This window comes from Adiantum capillus-veneris, chromosome 3 (assembly GCF_014529385.1).
Source record: "Adiantum capillus-veneris isolate H3 chromosome 3, ASM1452938v2, whole genome shotgun sequence".
Lineage (NCBI taxonomy): Eukaryota > Viridiplantae > Streptophyta > Polypodiopsida > Polypodiales > Pteridaceae > Adiantum > Adiantum capillus-veneris.
In genome coordinates, this window is record NC_140933.1 from 103788985 (window position 1) to 103810673 (window position 21689).

The 21689-nt window shown below is 43.3% G+C and overlaps 1 protein-coding gene across 2 annotated transcripts in view; it reads right to left on the minus strand.

Annotated features, from left to right (window-relative positions):
* Positions 1-2037: 2037 nt before the first annotated feature.
* Positions 2038-21689, minus strand: part of LOC147461422 (uncharacterized) — a 29851-nt gene continuing 10199 nt past the window's right edge. Inside the window, exons 2-4 of one of the 2 annotated variants that reach the window (XM_086508986.1) lie at positions 3431-3647; positions 2893-3234; positions 2038-2766 (exon numbers count right to left, since the gene is read on the minus strand). In XM_086508986.1, coding sequence (XP_086365112.1) covers positions 2660-2766; positions 2893-3234; positions 3431-3647 — 666 coding nt within the window. In that variant the 3' untranslated portion in view covers positions 2038-2659. Of the gene's footprint in view, positions 2773-2892; positions 3235-3430; positions 3648-21689 lie in introns of both variants that reach the window. The other variant, XM_086508985.1, reaches the window with a different exon arrangement.

Sequence of the window (21689 nt, forward strand, 5' to 3'; positions counted from 1 at the left end):
GAGCGTACGTTAGCAAGAAGCAAACCAATTGAGAAGACTACTTACCTATATTGGAATTTGCTTATAATAGTTCAAAGCATGTGACTACAGGGTTTAGTCCATTTATGCTTTTATATGGATTTCAACCTAAATCACCCGTTACGGTGGGGTTGGCTAAGGAGAAGATAAAACAAGCTAAGTATTTTCTCCAAGACCATTTTGACATGCTTCGAGTTGCTCGACAGAATGTTAAGCAAGATCAACATCAATATAAGAAGTACGCAGGTGAGCAACGTCGTCTTGCTACGTTCGAAGAAGGAGACAAGGTTTTCCTCAAAGTTCCAAAGCATTCAGAAAGTCTGAAGACGGGAAAAGTTACTAAACTTTCACCACGCTATTGTGGACCGTTTACCATTCTCAACCGTATAGGTCAAGTGGCCTATAAGTTAGCTCTTCCTGAGCACTCACGAGTTCATCATGTTTTTCATGTTAGCTGTTTACGAAAACAACTAGGACAGAATGATAACGTCATTGACACAGGTGTGTTAGTTGACCTTATCGAACCGCCAAGCATTCCTCATGAACCCGAAAAGATTTTGGATTCTCATGAGCTTTGCACTAGACACCATGTCAGATGACAGGTATTGGTAAAATGACTAGATAGACCTAAACAAAGTTCTACATGGGAGAATGTCTCCGCATTTAAAAAACGTTTTCCTACGTTCGTTTTCGTGGACAAAAACGATTCTCGAAGGGGGGGGGGGGAATGTAATGACATGGGTCCTATGGGCAAGGCCACCAACACGACCAGACAGTGTGTACACTAGGAAACTAGCACACGCATTACCACCGCCCTTTCACTAATGCTAACTAATTCTTTTCCACTCGCTTGGCATGCTGAACTTGGTTTGTGCAATCATGTTCTAGTTCTTCTTGACTAGCAATTTCCCATGACCTCTCTTTCATCTCACAAGGAGTTGCATCATCTTGGGTCTTTGAAGAGAAAAATCAGTGCTTGAAAACCTCTCAATGTTTATAACATACTTAGAAGTACTATGTCTCCCCTTGTCATAAAATAAAAGACTCCTCAATTGACATGATGTGAATAAAGTATGTAATAGATTTGGTGAATAGTAATTGTGCTACTGTCTTCTCATCATTTCAAGTTTCCATGGAGTCCTGATGTCAATAGAGCCTTTGCACTCTGAAGACTCTTCACATAAGAGCACTTTGTTCTGTGCTGTGAGATGAATATTAAACTACTTACCTTCCTAGTTTTGAATTGATCACACTTGCAGGCAAAGGTGTAGAAAGGCCACTCCTCAGCATTGAAGAGAGACATCTCATACCTCTACTTGCACATTGAGAGGAGGTGCCACAATGGAACATGTATGCCAAAGTGCCTCCCCCCCCCCTGCCGAGGCACTAGTATTGTACTGATTGCAGAGAAGGTGAAGTTGACCACTTTAGGTACTAAAAGCATATAAAGACGCCAGAGCAGAACTGGTGATGCAGGACGAACCAAAAGCCAGGCTACAATGCTGAACTGCGCAGTAACCTAAGGTTCTTCAACTAGCAGCAATACCTGTTAAATGGACTAATCAATCAGTTCCACTTACAACATGAATTTGTAGGCCACCACCACCAGGTAACATGTCTTTTTCACTACGTTGGGGGATAAACTAAGGACATTCAGCAACCTGTTCTCCACTGGATGCAGAAGACATTGCATATCTAGCTTTGCACATGCTGAAATTCTAAGAACATCATATGCAATTTCTGGATGAGTTGATGTATTTCATATCTCAATGATGGCGTACATAACAAATAATGTTGCCACCCATCGTTCGATGCCTAACCGCCGTTGCTGTCAAAAGCAGGATATTGCAAGGTGGGTTGTCTGGGCAAATGCCTCCAAAGTGTAACCATAGCTCATCAATTGTTCACAAAAAAATATGTTGTAAACATAATCTGCACGGTCCAAACAGCAGCTCACCATTTGGACACGAACAAGAAATAAGATGTGTCAATAAAGTTACCTTAATTAAACACTTGGACTGCAGCACAACACAGCTTTGAGACTTTATTACAAAATTATTTTGACAAGAAACGTTCTGATTTGCACCATCTTGGTGATGCTTGACATAAGGAAAGATAAATCAGTTCTCACTTACCTTGATACCATGACAAAATATACAACTTGCCCAGAAAAGCCATAGAGCCTCCATTGCAGTGTTTTCCAAAGGAAATAAACACCATGAACCTCAAAACTCCCTCTTGACTATCCACAACCTCTTGCAGCTATATCTTCAGAAGTAGCCTCGTTTACCTTCTTTATATGTATCTTCTGCAGACAATCTACTTCTCTAGAGTCAAGTACATTTATGAACCCCAAGCACGCCCATCAAGAGCACCTCAGAGCCTGTTCGATTAATTCAATGAACAATGTGTTTTACAGGGTTTACAACTTGCTTCTAGCATGCAGTGTCTTCCTCATCCCCGCTGAGTGCAAGAAGGAGCATGTTGTGCGAGACGCATTTGGTCCACCGCCAACCTCCAAACTTTCTCAGAGGTGGTTTGATGAGGGAAATAGTCTAGAATCACTACCGGCTCTGCCATGCTTCTTTGTCATGGTCCTATGATCAGAAAGGTTGCAAAATAAAGCTTCAAAATGCCTTTGTTATGTTGAGAGACAGGTGGTTGGAAGCTCCTGTGATATACAATTGGCCCATAGATTGGCCAAAGGCAGAAGATAGTTTGATCCAGACCATTCTATCAAGTGTAAACCTGTACCTACAGGAGATAATGACATCTGTTAGGGCAAACCTTGACCAAACCATTGCAATTGCTTCAAAAATGAAGGAGCTACACCTCATGTTAAATGAAGTTGCAGTTTTGGTTATATTTGCTTACAACTAAAAGAAGCCATTGGCAACAAGCAAATTTCGCAGATGGAGTCGTCAGAAGTGCTTGCAGCTTGTAGGTAGGCCTCCAGTGCAACTCCACTGAACCGCTCAATGCCCTTCCATGATACCACCGAGGTTGGTATGAAACCTTCAAGCCCATCAAGTGCAAGACGAACTCCTTCCTTCAGATCAGTTTCCAGCCATACTGCCTTGCAACGCTCCAGATCTGCACATAAACTCTCGCCCTTCTTTGTAGCCACCTGTAGCCATGCCTTATAGACATTTGAGGTTGCAGCCAGAATCAAAGCGACTATGTAAATTTGCCCAATTGCTGCAAAATATCTTTTACCTGACAGAACAATTTTCAAGTGATTATCAGCAAGTAAGAAAAGAAAAAAAGAAAGAACGAGACGTCTATTAGAGGCCAAAGTCGGCTTATGAGACAAATCAAATATACACGTGTGTGTCCTCCATCTATCGGGAAAGGACAAGAGTACAAAGTTACAAAATGTGGTTCTGAAGATGAATCGATCAAAAAGAGGTACCTTGCAGATCAGCCAACAATGCCAGATGGACACCCGCAACTCGTGCTTGCTTCCAGATATCCAATGCAAGCTCCAGCTCCGAGGCACAGACTGCCAAGATGGACGCCCATGCCTCCACAAAAGAAAATCGATCAGCCTCGGATAAAGAGTCCAATCTGAAGGAGGTGGTAGCCTCCTCTAACTGCAGAGCTGCTCCAGCAGGAATGCCACTATCGCCCTACAACAACCCATACTGCTAAATTAAATGGTTGAGAACTAAGCCATTCAGCTACCATAGTCACACAGAAATGTAACAATATTTGAATCCCTTAAATTCCAAAAACACCAAAAGCGCAAAAGTGCAACCTCATTCTCCAAGAACCTTGGATTCTTGATTCAAAAGCATATTTATGCAATTAAAGAGGTTATTTCAAAGGAAGACACAACCAGTTGCCCATCAAAGGCACCCAATTCAGCCACTGATTCATCCATAAACCTTACCATTTACTGAATAAGCAACATCCAAGCTCAAGAAAACCCTGGACTTCCAAAACGTCGAAGCATATTCAAGACACAAGTTCAAATATTTCTATGAACCATCAGGTTTGAGGGCAACTCAAAACCTGTCTTATGAAACCAAGACAAGAGTTACACTCGCATAAAAGAGACAATCAAGCGGCACTTATACACTTGTAAGAGACAGAAACTTTAAACTTGAGCACTAGTTTGAGTGAACAAAAATGAAAGCAAAAGCAATGGCGGAAGCTTGCTTGAATAAAATTCATCTGCGTGTTACAAAAATTAAACATTTCACTATCTTACAATAACAAAGACAACACACAAAAAAGTCTCTTATTTCCTAGCATAAGCTGAGAGTGTAAGCCCTTACCTAGATGAAGCATTACAACCAAGTTTGAGCACAATCTACAGAAGACGATGTTTGACTGTAACTCACTGCTTGTCCAACCAGGAAGTGAAAACATGCATAGCACCTCCTCACGACGTCAGGGCTCAAGAGCAGGTGTCACTTCGCATGATGTTGGTTACTTACCAACTTGCTTTTTATAACCAATTGAATTCCTATCACATTCCAAAGGTGATTGACAAAGGCTAACACTTGAAAACAGTAAGGAAAAATGCACTCAAACTCACAATGAGTAAGTCACTAAGCTAAAGCTTTTCTAAGTTCCCCACTTCTATTGAATCTGCTATTTTCCACAAGTCAGAATCATGTTGAAAGTAAACTTACTATGTTGCAACAAAGAGCAAACTTTTTGGAAAATTTTCAATCCAGTAACCTTCTTTAACAAGGAAACAAGACAGTAAGGGTGACAACAAAAGCACAGTTACTAGAACAAACTCGAGAAAACCTAAATGGCTGAGAATAAAAATCACCATACTTCTCGGAGAAATGCTGGAAATACTTCCGGCTCAAGGCTTTTATCTTTGATATCTACTTCCAAGTGGCCTTGAAATCCACCCAATACAATTATTAAAAAAACCTTCACCCTAACATCCATCACATACCCCCGGTGAATGATAAAATTACAGCAATCATCCTTGCTTTCCTGGTAATCAGAAAAACAGAACAAAAATTAAAGCAAAAGATTTGCATCCTTGTGGATCACACAATTTGCGGCTCAAGCATGATGTAAGAGAAAAAAGGATGTCACTGACGATGTCAAGTGAAGATATCTGGAAAGTCCACAAAGATTTCCTCAAGGTATGATTGTACCAAGGGCCAGTGTGAAGGCTTCCAATAAATGGGGTTGGTGCTCTTTTAGTCTGTTTTCTTGTTATCAGCTATGGAGCGTGACCTTTATGCTTATCAACCTCCATAGCCAACAACCTTTCAACTGGTATCAGAGCTTAAGAGTTGGAACAACTTATAACTTTAACTCTGGTCACTTTCCAATGCGAACATGCCACGTCATTATTTTGTGACGGTTCCCATGCAATGCTTTACTAACTGATGATGCCAATGGTGACCCACAGGGTCACCACTAGCAGGGTGAGGTAGGGCAAACCAGAAACCCCGTGACTCCTATTAATGCAGGTCAAATGTCACTTACTAATAATACTATCATTATTAATAAGAGGTTATAAGAGAGAATAAAGCACTCATAAAACTAAAAGGACACAAGAAAAGAAAAGAAAAAACAAAAAGAAAGAAACAAACAAACTGAATCACTTTGTTTGCTACGAAACAAAACTAGATAAAACAAAACATTATTAATAACCTTAAAAATGTTTTTAGAAAAGGCATGCGTAAAATAAGTTGACGCAACTTACTTGGCTTGAAACAAGTACTCAACTTTAAGCAAAAAAGGATAAGACATCTTAAAAACTTAATCCTAGACATCAAACTTCACACAACAACTTCTAAAGGAACACATTCTTAAGTCCTCAGGTAAGCTAAATACGAAATCGATAAATGAATACTACCACAAACCTACGAAGAGCAAAGATCCAAACTTGACAATATGTGACCTCAACTTCGTTGCTTGTCCAAACAAAAAGCGTCCTACATTGCATAACTTGTGCAAAAATATCGAGCTAGTGTTAGCAAGGACAAGACGCTCCATAAAATCAAACTCAAAAGTAAAAAGATAGAAATTAGCAAGAAAAACAGCACAATCGGTGCCCATAAGGATACCAATTGTTTACTTGAAAAGAGAGTCGTCGATGGTTATATATAAATTGTCTAAAAGAAAATTGTCACATGCACATCTAACCCTACGTGCATGTGGACAAGCTACTTCATGACAAGGGTTCCGTCAACATAGCTTAGGAAATGTTCTGGCACTTTTGTGAGTCTGTTCGCAGACCGTGCATGTCCAGACACTTAAAGTAGATGCATATCCTCTGGTTGCACACAGCATGATCATCAACATTACCATCAGAATCCATCGGGAGCATTTTACAGTGAACAGAACCTATTTTCCCTATTTTTGCCATTTTTCACTTATTTGTTGGGAAACTGGGTAGGGCAAATTTGCTAAGTTAATATAATAGAAAACTGGCAGTCACTCAGTAGAGCAAAAGAAGCAAGGAGAGCACAAGAAATCTCTTGCAGCAGGCCCTCTAGCGCGACTTCTCAAGCAAGAACCTTCCCCAAGAACCCAGCGTTTTCTACAAATTAAGCCCTCAGTCTAGCGTTTTTGGATCCTTCAACAAACGCCAGCAAACAGCAAGATTCAGCCAGCGTTTTGTTTTAAGATCGCTCCAGATCAGCCCCAAGATTAGCTAGCAAAACCCTTGTTGCAGATCCCTACCGCAAGGGTGTCGTCGCGAAGAAAACCTCAGCACTCCAGCGTTTTTACAGCCTGCTGTCCAGCGTTTTCAGAAATAAGAAACGGCGTTTTTCAGCCCTACGAAGCAGCGTTTTTCTCAGCCATCAAGTTAGCACATCAGCCCCCGACTGGTGCAGCAGTTACCGATTCGCAGCATTCAGTTTTCAGCCTTTGCATCGTCATCGTCGTCCTCACCGTCGACATCGACATAGCATCATTTAGTACTCACAACATCAGTACCTTGTATCAGATTTGTGTAATCAATAGCAATAGACCACTCTCGCCATAGAGAGTGGGGCCTTCGGAGGAGGGTTTCACATTTTCTGGTGTCGTATTTTTCTCTCTCTATCTCTCAGTCTCAACACCTTCACTCACAATGTTTACCACTTTGTTTGTGATCATTTACACTCTCTCACTAAAGAAACAGAAGGCTCTCCCTTCCGTAAGTAAAAGGAACCCTTGAGCACAATACGGAGCACTCATTCTCAGAAAAGTTCAACATTCACTTCCGTTGCACCTTACATTGGTATCAGAGCTTTGGCAGTGTTCTGTATCACTCAAGGAAAGAACCACAAGAATTTTTTTTTCTTGTTGCGGTCGCACGTAACCCAAGTCCTCTTGGGCGTATCGATTCCTTATCGTGTTTTTGAAGAGTGACGGGAATCCCAAGAAAGAAGGGCTTGTCCAGCCTTCCCTTGTGCCTCTTTTCAATCATTGAGAGCAGACCCTGCACTTAGCGGCCGGCCAATCGACGTGAGGTGGGAAAAAGCAACCTTGGTGTGAGTGCAAGGCTGCCAAGGGGTGCGCCTGCAGGAAAAAATAGAACTCGGGTAAGAGAAGATCCTTCTCTAACACAGATTCCAAGCTAAAGAAAGAACCTCAAGGACTCAAGAACCGAAGACCCCAAGTTCCTCGTGAACTTACGAACCCAAGATCTCAGTGTATGGTCATCACCCGTAGCGGAATGGATACTTTGCATGAAGGTGATGAGCATGAGGGTGGCAAAGAAGAATTTTCCCCACCAAAAGGTTTTTCCGACTCTCTCCCTTCCCCGTCTACGCCACGGTTTGCACCAAATCCGATGGAGGCTTTGGTCAAGTCAATGATGGACATGATGCTACAGCAAGAGGCGCAACGCACCACCTTTGATCGCGAGCGCGAGCAAGCGCGCTTAGCGGCTGAAGAAAGACAGTTAGCCTTGGAGCGTGAGCACGCAGACGACGACAAAAGGGTAGCCTTGGAGCGTGAGCGTGAGCAAGCGTGCTTGGCGGCCGAAGAAAGAAAGGCAGAATTGGATCGCGAGGGCAAAGAAAGAAAGGCAGCATTGGATTGCGAGCACAAAGAAAGACGAGCAGCCTTGGAGTGAGGCGCAGAGAGACCAACGCATGCAAGAGTTTGTCCTACAGGTACTCACCTCGAAGTTCAAGCCGGTCAAAGAAGTTGGTTGTTCATCAAGTAGCACAAGCAGAGATTCGGACTCCAACAACCCCGTCACAAAGAAGCTGACGTTCAGTAAGTATGACGGTAAGATGGATGCTACTACTATTCATTCTTGGTTGCATCAATTTAATGCTTACTTTGCGACAACTAAGAAGACAGGAAATAGCAAGGTTTTGACGATAGCTATATACCTTGACGGTGATGCAATTAATTGGTACCACGAATGGCAAGAGGCACAATTGGCCGCGCACCTAGAGGCAGCCGACGAAGACGCGCCCCTTTCCTTCAATTGGGCCGACTTCCAAGACAAGCTCAAGGCGCGGTTTATGCCACCCCAGTACCTAGCACGATTGAAGGACGATTGGCACGGCCTCAAGCGAAATGGTATGCCCGTTATGTCTTTCATTAATCGTGTTTTGCAGCTGGGCACCCAATTACGCAAATCAAATACTGAGCGCAAGGAGGCATTCCTTTATGGATTGGACAACTATATCAAGTATGATGTCGAGGTACTCGATCCAATCGATCTCAACAAGGCGGTAAAGATTGCTCTCGCACAGGAGATGAAGCACAATAAGGGAAAGCCTAAGGAAAACAAGACTTCTCAAAGTACCTCTCAAAACCCTCAGAACGGTAAGAACGGTAAGAATGGTAACTCTTCTAGTCAATCTTCCTCTAATCCTTCGGAAAAGAACTCACAAAATGAATCTAAGGGTAATGCTAAAACACCTGCTAAACCTAAGCTAACCCTGGATGAAAAATCCGCAAAAGGAATTATAGGAGGATACATAACGGCAGAAGAACAAGTCATTTATGCTAAGGAGGGTCGTTGTTATCAATGTCACGTCAAGGGTCACATTAAAGCGGCTTGTCCTAAGACAACCCCACCTAAAGAACCAACAGCTACCACAAGCACTTTAATGAATCAATTTGAGTCTTCACATGTTTCTGACACACACATCTATGAGTCTCTCATGAAGTGTTATGGTCATGTAAAGGGTCGGCGTTTTGTCATACTGTTTGATCCGGGTAGTATGTATGATGTGATTAGTGCCTCTCTTGTCGAGAGAGCCCACCTAGAGGTTAGTCAGACATCTCCTCTCGATGTGTCTGGCTTCGCTCCCGGTATGGACTCTCTCATCACGCAAGAGTGCCGTGATGTGTTGTTTACAATTCAACAAGCTGCCTTCCGTAGATAATTTATCGTGTCTCCTCTTTCAGGATGTGATATGCTTTTGGGCATTCGATGGTTTTGTGAGCATAACCCTCTCATTGATTGGGAGGACAATACTCTCATATTAAATGCCAAAAGTGACTCTCCCATGATCATTCGTGCTGAGGAGAGTTTGCATTCTTTGCCTCTCATTCTCATGTACAGGCAAAGCGTGAATGATGACGAGGAGTACAAGCGGCATTCATCTATGCCTCCAGTTACCCAGAGCATTCAGGCTCCAGTAAGGTATTCAGCTTTGTTTACCAAGTTTAAGCATCTCTTTTGGCAAGATGATCTTCCACCCCGTCTCCCACCCAAGCGGCTGGAGGACCATCACATCGAGCTTACGGAGGGGGCACATCTGTCAATAAGGTTCCCTACCGTTTGAACAAGACTCACGAAGAAGAGTTAGAGCGGCAACTCACGGTGTTGGTGGCCAGAGGATTCATACGTCCTAGTGTAAGTCCTTTTGCTGCTCCTATTTTGTTTGTCCGCAAGAAGGATGGTTCGTCTCGTTTGTGTGTTGATTACAGGGCATTGAACAAGATGACCGTCAAGAAAAAGTTTCCGATGCCTTGCATTGAGTATATCCTCGATAGGCTCAATGGGGCAAAGGTCTTCAGTAAGGTTGATCTCAAAAGTGGATACCATCAGGTAAGAATATTCAAAGGCGACATCTTCAAGACCGCTTTTCGCACAGAGCGAGGGCAATGGATAGTCATGCCTTTTGGATTAACAGATGCCGTGGGTACATTCAATCGTCTCATGATAGGCCGTTTTGGCGATATGGTTGGTGTACGTGGGTTCATCTTTCTTGATGATATTCTCATTTTTTTGCATCATGGGAACAACATGAAAAGGATGTAGAAAGGGTACTAACCCGTTTGGATGAGTGTCAGTTGTACATTGCAGCTAAGAAATCTAAGTTTTTGTCACTAAAGTTACTTATCTGGGTTATATCATTTTGCAAAAAGCGTCAAGCTAGACCCCGCGAAGGTGGAACGAGTACGTAATTGGAATTTGTCCAAAACTGCATATGATGTGCGTTCTTTTCTTGGTTTATGTCAAGCATATAGTTCGCACATAGAGAATTTTGCACGCATTGCCGCACCCATGACTGATGTTTTGAAAGGGGTAAAGACTCGCCAACAACGCGTGAATTTACGCGAGGCAGCCATTGAGGTTTTCGCAGCTCTCAAGGTTGTGGTGACAGAAGCGCCGTGTCTCATCCTTGCCTCTTGGGATGACCCCTTTGAGGTATGGACGGATGCGAGTAATGTCGCCATAGGCGATGTGCTTCAGCAGCATGGTCGTCCAATAGCTTTCCTTAGTCAGAAGCTCAATAGTGCAGAAAAGAACTATCCAGTTAATGATAAAGAACTATTGTCTATCATTCACTCTCTTAAGCATTGGAAGCATTTTCTGTATGGTAGAGAGTTCACAGTTCGCACAGATCACCAAGCCCTCAAGTGGCTCCAGTCTATGCCTAGTGCACATTGGAGTGATCGCCAAGCACGGTGGTCACAATTTTTTGAGCAATTTGGAGGTTTGATTCAGTATGTGCCTGGAAAAGCTAACCCTGTTGTAGATGCGTTAAGTCGCAAAGGACAGATTTTGGCTCTTGAGTCAAGATCCACAGTTTCTCTTCAGGGTGTGTCTTTCGACAGCATGAAGAACCAGTATGCGGATTCCAAGTTTGGTAAGCAATGGTTGCAAGCTCTTGCTTAACAAGGGCCAAGCAACTATCTCATTCGTGATGGTTTATTGTATTTTCGTCAACGTCTATGTGTGTTGCTCTCTCTCAGGCCAACCATATTGCATGATGCACATGACTCTCTCACGGGTGGGCACAGGGGAATGAACACCACTCTGGAAAAAAATAGAAAGATTCTTTTATTGGCCTAAAATACGAAAAGATGTGTTTCGTTATGTCACACAGTGCACTATTTGTCAAAAGGTAAAAGCTCCTCGGGGTAAGCAGCAAGGCCTCTTGCTTCCGCTGCCTATTCTCGATGGACCTTTTCAAGATATTTCCATGGATTTTGTGACTAACCTTCCACTTAGTTTGCATTCAAGGAACACTCAATATACCTAGATGAATTCAAGATAAGCCCAGATTCACCCTTAAAGGAAAGTGCAAGGTATAGACCCATGGTAGTCACCCACAAGACAATATAACCATCAGCTTCATCATGCACAGTATTGACTACATACCACGACATTCCCACTAACGTCGTCAGTGCCCAATAGCGGGTGTAGAACTAGGTACTAACATATGCTCCCAAACACAACACACACCACACGCACACACACATAAGCATACATCAACACAAAGTTCAGCGTATTGAGTTTCTGTCATGACTCTGGAGATCAAGGGCAGACTCAGCCATAATGAAGCCTAGCACTAAAAGAAGCATTAAATCGAAAAAATTAGCACAAAAATGAGGTAGTTGATAGGACATATGCACCACAAAAGATAGAAAGAATTAGCACAATATCAACTGGTCGTAACTCGGACGAAAACTTCACAATGTGAAGTCTGCATGTCTGCTATACGACTAAAAAATATACCTAGATGAATCCAGGATAAGCCCAGATTCACCCTTAAAGGAAAGTGCAAGGTATAGACCCATGGTAGTCACCCACAAGACAATATAACCATCAGCTCCATCATGCATAGTATTGACTAAATACCACGACATCCCCACTAACGTCGTCAGTGCCTAATAGTGGGTGTAGAACTAGGTACTAACATATGCTCCCAAACACTCAATGTTTGACAATTGTTGATCGTTTCAGCAAGTTTTGCATGTTAATTCCTTGTAAGGTCACAATCACCACACAAGATGTGGCACGGTTGTTCATAAAGCATTGGTACCCCCTGTGTGGTTTGCCAAAATCGATTGTTTCAGATAGGGATGTTAAGTTCACGTCCAATTTTTGGCGCGCACTCTTTGAAAATTTTGACACTAAGTTGAATTTTTCATCGGCTTTTCATCCACAGTCATATGGTCAGACAGAGATTTACAATCAATTGGCTTTTGATGTTTTAAAGTCATATATGCATGATCATCAGTCTCATTAGGAGCTCTATCTCCCACTGGTTCAAGCTATTTTGAATGACTCTTTTTCCTCTGCCATTGGTCGAACTCCGTACGAGGCAGCTTTCGACCGTCCGTTCCAGTCACTTTCGACTCGCTCGATCGGTCAAATGCCTGATGCCAATGCTGAAAGTCAGTCATTGGATGAGATTTCTGAGAGTGTGAAGCTTCGACTAAGCAAGGCTCAAGAGTCTTACTCACGCCAGGCTAACAAGCATCATCAGGATGTTTCGATCAAGGAAGGGGATTGAGTGTATTTAAGAATCATGAAGCAACGTCTTAAGCAAGTTGGAAAGAAGCGTCCAAAGTTGTCTTTCAGAATGTACGGTCCATTTCCTAAATGAGGTTTCGATGAAATTGCAATTGCCTACCTCATGATCAATGCACAACGTTTTCCATGTTTCTTGGTTGAAAGTGTTTCAAGGAACACCTCCAAAGGACATTTCCGAAGAAGAAGAGCCGGAGATCATCGATGAAGCAAAAGTCATGGAGCCGGAGCAAGTGTTGTTGCATCGGTTTCGCCATGGTTCAAAGAAGCAAGTGAGACAGTACTTTTTGAAGTTCAAGAATCGAGGAACACACGAAGCAGTGTGGGTTGATAAAGAGTTTTTCAAAGATTATCCCGAAATGTTGGTAGCCTACAAGTAAGCCATGCAGATCGGTACCAGTATCTCACTTTAAAAAGGAGGGGATGTCACGTGCACATCTAACCCTATGTGCATGTGGACAAGCTACTTCATGACAAGGGTTCACTCAACCTAGCTTAAGAAGTGTTCTGGCACTTTTGTGAGTCTGTTTGCAAATCGTGCATGTCCAGACACTTACAGTAGATGCATATCCTCTGGTTGCACACAGCATGGTAATCAGCATTACCATCGGGAGCATTTTACAGTGAACAGAACCTAATTTCCCTCTTTTTGCCATTTTTTACTTATTATTAATAAGTGACTTTGTTGGGAAACTAGGTAGGGCAAATTTGCTAAGTTAATATAAAAGAAAACTAGCAGTCACTCAGTAGAGCAGAAGAAGCAAGGAGAGCACCGGCACTCTTGCAGCTGGCCCTCTAGCGCGACTTCTCAAGCAAGAACCTTCCCCAAGAACCCAGAGTTTTCTGCAAATTCAGCCCTCATGTTCGTGGACAAGGTACAGCATGATCAGGGTTCAGTCCGTCCAGTCAGTCTAGATTAGAAGTGATCTGGCACTTTTTGTGAGTCTATTCGTAGACCGTGCATGCCCAGACACTTAGTGTAAATGCATATCCTCTGGTTGCACACAGCATGATCATCAGTATTCCCATTAGAATCCATTAGAATCAGTTAGGGGATTTTTCCAATGCATTTAGCCTATTTTCCCTATCTTTGACATTTTTCACTTATTATTTTTAAGTGACTTTCCAACAAAAGTAGGTAGGGCAATTTTGCTAAGTTTGTATATAAGCAAACCCAAGTTAGTACTAAATGGCAGAAGAGGCAGCAGGAGCTTTCCGCTCATCAGGCATCTTCTCAGCAAGAACCCCTCAGCACCCACAAGCACCTGGCATTTTTCAGCTTTGCCGTCTTCGCCAACACCCCTTCAGCCCTAGCGTTTTTGCATAGCGCTAGCTTCTCCAATAGCCTGGCGTTTTCAGTTCCTGCATCGCCATCATCCCCAGATTGGCCAGCGTTTTCACTAACGCTATCAGATCAGCCTAGCGTTTTCCATTTTCAACCTCATATGCAGCAGATGGTCAGCGTTTTCAGCATGCATGAACAGCAATAGATTCAGCCCTAGTCATTGCAGAAGAACCTCATTTCCAGCCCCCCAAAACGCAGCAAACCAGCGTTTTTCAGCCACCCGAATCAACCCCGAAATTCAGCAGATAGAAGACCACAGATTTCAGCCCTAAAGTCGTCTTCGTCATCCCCGTCGTCGTCACCGACACAGCCCCAGGTTGCATCAGTCCATTGCATCGTCATTGTACCACTTTGTGCAATCAATAAGTAGACCACTCTCGCCGACGAGAGTGGGGCCTTCGGAGGAGGGTTTTACAACGTCTCTGGTGTCGTATCTCTCTTCTCTCTCTATCTCTTAGTCTCATACACTTGCACGCACAGTGTCCATTCACTTTGTTTGTGATCATAGCACTCTCTCATTAAGAACGGAAGGCTCTACCTTCCATAAGAACAAAAGGAACCTTGAGCACAGTTCGGAGCACTCATCTTGAGCAAAGCGCAAACAATCATTCCGCTGCACCTAACATTGGTATTAGAGCTTTGGCAGTGTTCTATATCACTCAAGGAAAGAACCACAAGAATCACAAGAACTTTTTTTTGCTTGTTGCGGTCGCACGAACCCAAGTTCGCTTGGGCGTGTCGATTCCTAATTGTGTTTTTTGAAGAGTGACAGGAATCCCGAGAAAGAAGAGCTTGTCCAGCCTCCCCTTGTGTCTCTTTTCACTCATTGAGAGCGGACCGTGCACTTAGCGGCCGGCCAATTGACGTGAGGTCGGAAAAAGCAACCTTGGTGTGAGCGCAAGGCCGCCAAGGGATGCGCCCGCAGAAAGGAGTAGAACTCGGGTGAAGAGAAGATCCTTCTCAAACACGGTTTGCAAGCGAAAGAAAACCTCAAGATCCTCAAGAACCCAAGAACCCAAGACCCTCAAGAACCCCAGTTCCTCGTGAACTTAAGAACCAAAGATCATAGTGCATGGTCGTCACCCGAAGTGGAATGGATACTTCACATATAGGTGATGAGCATGAGAGAGGCGGCGAAGATTTTTCCCCACCAAGAGATTTTTTCGACCCTCCCCCGTCGCCATCTACGCCACGAGTTGTACTAACTCCTATGGAGATGATGGTCAAGTCAATGATGGACATGATGCTGGCACAACAAGAACGAAATGAAAGAAATGCAATACAACAACAAGAAGCGAATCGAGTTGCGTTGGCACAACAAGAAACCAATCGCCTTGCTTTCGAACGTGAGCGCGATGAAAGAAATGAACGAAAAGCAGAAAGGGAGGCCGAGCGTGCAGCTCAAAGAGAGCTACGCACTCAAGAATTGCTTCGACAAGTGCTAGCCTCGAAGACCGAACCACCCAAAGATCGTGGGAGTTCCTCAAGTGGTGCAAGCTACAATGCGGATTCCAACCATCCAGTCACAGAGAAGTTGACTTTCAGTAAGTATGACGGTAAGATGGATGCTACGGTTATTCATTCTTGGTTGCATCAATTTAATGCTTATTTTGCGACAACTAAGAAGACACGAAATAGCAAAGTTTTGACAGCAGTTATGTACCTTGCCAGTGATGCCATTAATTGATACCACGCATGGCAAGAGGCACAGTTAGCCACGCACCTAGAGGAAGCCGACGAATTCACGCCCCTTTCCTTCAATTGGGTTGATTTCCAAGACAAGCTCAAGGTGCGGTTTATGCCACCTCAGTACCTTGCACGATTGAAGGACGATTGGCACGCTCTCAAGCAAAATGGTATGCCGGTTATGTCTTTTTCTAATCGTGTTTTGCAGCTAGGTACTCAATTACACAAATCGGATGATGAGCGCAAAGAGGCTTTTCTCTTTGGATTGGAGGAGTATACCAAGTACGATGTCGAGGTACTCGATCCAATCGATCTCAACAAGGTGGTAGCCATTGCTCTCGCACAGGAGATGAAGCACAACAAGGGAAAGCCTAAGGAGAACAAGACTTCCACAAGTACCTCGCAGACTTCTCAGAACCCTCAGAACGGTAAGAACAGTAAGAATGGCAACTCTTCTACCCAATCTTCCAACAGTCTCTCAAAAAAGAATTCTTCCAATGAATCTAAGGGTAAGGCTAACACAATTGCTAAACCTAAGCTTACTCCAGATGAAAAGGTGGCACAAGGAATTGTAGGAGGATACATCACGTCGGAAGAGCAAAGCACTTCTTCTAAGGAAGGTCGTATTTTCATTGTCACATTAAGGGTCACATAAAAAGAACATATCCTAAGCTTGAATCGAATGAATCTAAAGAATCCACAGAACCCACTTCCTCTGTCAATGCAATTAATGATAACACGAATGTGCCCCAAGTTTCTCATGACCCTCCCATTGATGATTCTCTCATTAAATGTTATGGTCATACGTCGGGGCAGCGTTTTGTCATATTGTTTGACCCAAGTAGTATGCATGATGTGATCAGTCCCTCTCTTGTTGAGAGAGCCCGCCTCGAAGTTAGTCCGAGATCTCTTATGGAGGTCTCTGGCTTTCTTCCCGATATGGACGCTCTCATCACGGAGGAATGCCTTGATGTGTTGTTTGGAATTCAACAAGCTGCCTTCACTAGAAGATTTGTTGTTTCTCCTCTCTCAGGATGTGATATGATTTTGGGCATTCGATGGTTTCGTGATAATAACCCTTTCATTGATTTTGAAGCTAACACTTTCACTCTCAATGCCAAAAGTGGTTCTCCCATTGTCATTCAAGGAGAAGACATTGTTCACTCTCCCTCTCTCATTGCTAACATGCAGGACAAGATTGAAAGGATTCGGGAAAAGGAGACTCTCTCAGTCTCTTCTTCTCCCAAGCCTAACACAGAATTTGCATCTTTGTAAGCAGTATGATGATTTGATTAATAATGATGAGTATGATGATTTGCATGATCAAGATGTGATTTCTCACAAGCATGATGATTTGCACGATCAAGATGTGATTTCTCACAAGCATGAGGATTTTCATGAAGATGATGTGATTGTTCACAAGGATGATGTGTTAGTTGATGCTTTTTCTAGCGACGCTAATCTCGTTGCAGATTCGATCAATCACGAAGGATCGATCTTGGCTCTCGAGCCTAGGTCCACAGAACCCTCACAGGAAGTATTATGTATTCGCATGATTGATACGCACGCATGGATGAGCACGAATGTATGCGGATTTTTCATGAAAAGCTGAAAAGTATGTATCTAAGGAAGTCACATTTCATGTCTCTTCCTTGGCATGACACAGTTTTCGAGCGAGCACATGAAAGTATGAGCACCAAGCATGGGCATTTCCGTAGTGTTTTGCCACAGTTGATTGATTTTGATCAGCACGACAAGATTAGATCTCATTGTTTGCATGTGTGTGGTGAATGGTTTAGCACTCCGTCTATTTGTTCATCTGCATTGCATGCACAGTCTTTCGAGAAGACAAGATTTTTTCCACGTACTTTACATGGAATGGGTATGTTCATGTTTTTGTGTTGGAAATGGTTTCAGGAATTTTCAGCCATGGAGATTCTTGAAGAAGAAGTAAGCAGGTCTCTAGACGAAGTTGAAGCAAGGAAGGAGCCACAGAAGCCTTTGTGTCGCTTTCGGCGCGGCCCAAAGAAGCAAGCATTGCAGACCTTTATGAAGTTCAAGTACCGCACAACCCATATATCCGAGTGGGCCGACGAAGAGTCCCTTCCAAGATTCCGGATGCTATTGGCGATCTCCCTCGACCCCATACAGTTCGGTACCAATACATCACTTTGAAAAGAAGGAGATGTCATGTGACACAACCAACCCTATGTGTTCGTGGACAAGCTACAGCATGATCAGGGTTCAATCAGTCCAGTCAGTCTAGATTAGAAGTGATCTGGCACTTTTTGTGAGTCTATTCGTAGACCGTGCATGCCCAGACACTTAGTGTAGATGCAAATCCTCTTGTTGCACACAGCATGATCATCAGTATTCCCATCAGAATCCATTAGAATCAGTTAGGGGATTTTTCCAGTCCATTTAGCCTATTTTTCCTATTTTTGACATTTTTCACTTATTATTTTTAAGTGACTTTCCAACAAAAGTAGGTAGGGCAATTTTGCTGAGTTTGTATATAAGCAAACCCAAGTTAGCACTAAATAGCAGAAGAGGCAGCAGGAGCTTCCCGCTCATCAGGCATCTTCTCAGCAAGAAACCCTCAGCACCCACAAGCACCTGGTGTTTTTCAGCTTCGCCGTCTTCGCCAACATCCCTTCAGCCCTAGCGTTTTTCCATAGCGCTAGCTTCTCCAATAGCCTGGTGTTTTCAGTTCCTGCATCGCCATCATCCCCAGATTGGCCAGCGTTTTCACTAACGCTATCAAATCAGCCTAGCGTTTCCATTTTCAGCCTCATATGCAACAGATGGTCAGCGTTTTCAACATGCATGAACAGCAGTAGATTCAGCCCTAGTCATTGCAAAAGAACCTCATTTTCAGCCCCCAAAAACGCAGCAAACCAACGTTTTTCAGCCACCGGAATCAACCCCAAAATTCAGCAAATAGAAGACCACAGATTTCAGCCCTAAAGTCGTCGTCGTCACCGACACAGCCCCAGGTTGCATCAGTCCATTGCATCGTCATTGTGCCACTTTGTGCAATCAATAAGTAGACCACTCTCGCCGACGAGAGTGGGGCCTTCGGAGGAGGGTTTTACAACGTCTCTGGTGTCGTATCTCTCTTCTCTCTCTATCTCTTAGTCTCATACACTTGCACGCACAGTGTCCATTCACTTTGTTTGTGATCATAGCACTCTCTCATTAAGAACGGAAGGTTCTACCTTCCATAAGAACAAAAGGAACCTTGAGCACAGTTCGGAGCACTCATCTTGAGCAAAGCGCAAACAATCATTCCGCTGCACCTAACACCTCAGCCTAGCGTTTTTGGATCCTTCAACAAACGCCAGCAAACAACAAGATTCAGCCAGCGTTTTTTTTCAGATCGCTCCAAATCAGCCCCAAGATTATCTAGCGAAACCCTTGTTGCAGATCCCTACCGCAACGGTGTCGTCGCGAAGAAAACCTCAGTACTCTAGCATTTTCACAACTTGCTGTCCAGCGTTTTCAGCCATAAGAAACAGCGTTTTTCAGCCCTAAGAAGCAGCATTTTTATCAGCCATCAAGTTAGCCGATCAGCCCCCGACTTGGTGCAACAGTTACCGATTCGCAGCATTCAGTTTTCAGCCTTAGCATCCTCATCGTCGTCCTCACCGTCGACATCGACATAGCAATCAATAGCAATAGACCGCTCTCGTCATAGAGAGTGGGGCCTTCGGAGGAGGGTTTGACAACCTTTCTGGTGTCGTATTCTTCTCTCTATCTCTCAATCTCAACACCTTCACTCACAGTGTTTATCACTTTGTTTGTGATCATTTACACTCTCTCACTAAAGAAACGGAAGGCCCTCCCTTCTCTAAGTAAAAGGAACCCTTGAGCACAGTACAAAGCACTCATTCTGGGCACAGTTCAACATTCACTTTCGCTGCACCTTACATTGGTATCAAAGCTTTGGCAGTGTTTTGTATCACTCAAGGAAAGAACCACAAGAATTTTTTTTGCTTGTTGCGATCGCACGTAACCCAAGTCCTCTTGGGTGTGTTGATTCCTAATCGTGTTTTTGAAGAGTGACAAGAATCCCAAGAAAGAAGGACTTGTCCAGCCTTCCCTTGTGCCTCTTTTCACTCATTGAGAACGAACCGTGCACTTAGCGGCGGCCAATTGCCGTGAGGTGGAAAAAAGCAACCTTGGTGTGAGCGCAAGGCCGCCAAGGGGTGCACCCGCAGGAAAAAATATAACTCGGGTAAGAGAAGATCATTCTCTAACACAGATTCCAAGCTAAAGAAAGAACCTCAAGGGCTCAAGAACCCAAGACCCCAAGTTCCTCGTGAACTTACGAACCCAAGATCTCAGTGTATGGTCATCACCCGAACGGAATGGATACTTTGCATGAAGGTGATGAGCATGAGGGTGGTGAAGAAGAATTTTCCCCACCAAGAGGTTTTTTCGACCCTCCCCCTTCCCCATCTACGCCACAGCTTGCACTAAAGCCAATGGAGGCTTTGGTCAAGTCGATGATGGACATGATGCTACAACAAGAGGCGCAACGCGCAGCTATAAATCTAGGCTTTATAGGGTGGAACTTCCAAACGTATATAAAAAAGGTAATTTAGACTGGCACTTGAAACCAAAAGACTTACAAAAGTCTTGATGTTTCAAGATAACCTCTTGCATCGCAAGATCACAATCATTGTAAATTTGAGAGTTTACTTCACCTAGCAAGCATTCTAAATAAAACTTTTTGCACGTAACAACAAAGTTATTAGAGCACTTATCTACGTAAGAGATTACAAAATCACGATGAAATTTCCTAAGAGCATCACGATTAGAAGAAGATAAGCTATTCCTTCATAAAGAAACGTTCCTAGAGTAAGATGCTAATTTCAAAGAAGCTTTCTTGAGGACTACAAACTTCAAATGGATAAAAATACCTTGAACTCCTAAAGACTCCTCAACCTTTACTACGAAACTATAAATTCCTTTCTCTATGGCTTTGACAAGGCAAGAGTCATTTGAGGAAGGGAGCCTATATTTAGTACCTCTTGAGAAAAGGTCTTTCAAGGAGTCTGAAGAAAGAATAGAACAATCGGAAGTAACTACATGACCCAAAGATCCATTTACGTAAGAAGAAAAGGCAGTTTTACTACAAGGGCAATCAATACTTGAGATTGCTAGCCTTTCTTGCTTTTTAAGATTACGTCCGATGTCACTATAGTTGAAAGCTTTTTGTCCTAAAGTTTTCACATATTTGAAAGCTAGGATGGGATGGTTCCATACCTTTCTTACACAAGGAGGGAGAGCATCCAAAGCTTCTTGAGATCTCAAAATAGAGCTTAATCCAATCTTGTCTAAGTCAGGGGAGGTAAAGATAGTTATCAACAAATCTTTCTTTCCAACCAAGGGATTTTTCAAACTGGGACACTTGGACTTCAGAAATTTGCCTAACATTACTCAAAGTTGAGTACTATGAGACTCTTTTAGCTCCAAATCTTCATAAGAGTGGTTCTCAAGGGTATACAAGAGCTTAAATAGGATCCTTATATTATACCTTTCGAATAATTTATAAGAAAAAGAACCCAACTATAAATCAATCTCCGTTCGAAATCCCTATAAGCAAAAATACTATGGTTAGAAGGGCCATCACTCTCAATTCTAGAGATTGAAGCCTTAGGGAGACCTTGTGCAAGAGCCGAAGCTTCTTCACTGTTAGGGGACAACAAGATGTCACCCCAGCAGGTACTCCAGAGGGACTCATCGAGGTCAGGCTAAATATCCCCCTCATCCAGTAGCATCAACAGCAACGAGGTAGGTGCCAAGGATGGCCCTCCTCATCATCGGCGAATACAAGCCGGCAAGGAAAAGTGCCGCGCTAGATCAGCCTGAGGTCAAGAGTACCTCTTGAGAAGAACTCAATCAGGCAGGTGAAGGCAAGAAGTCCCG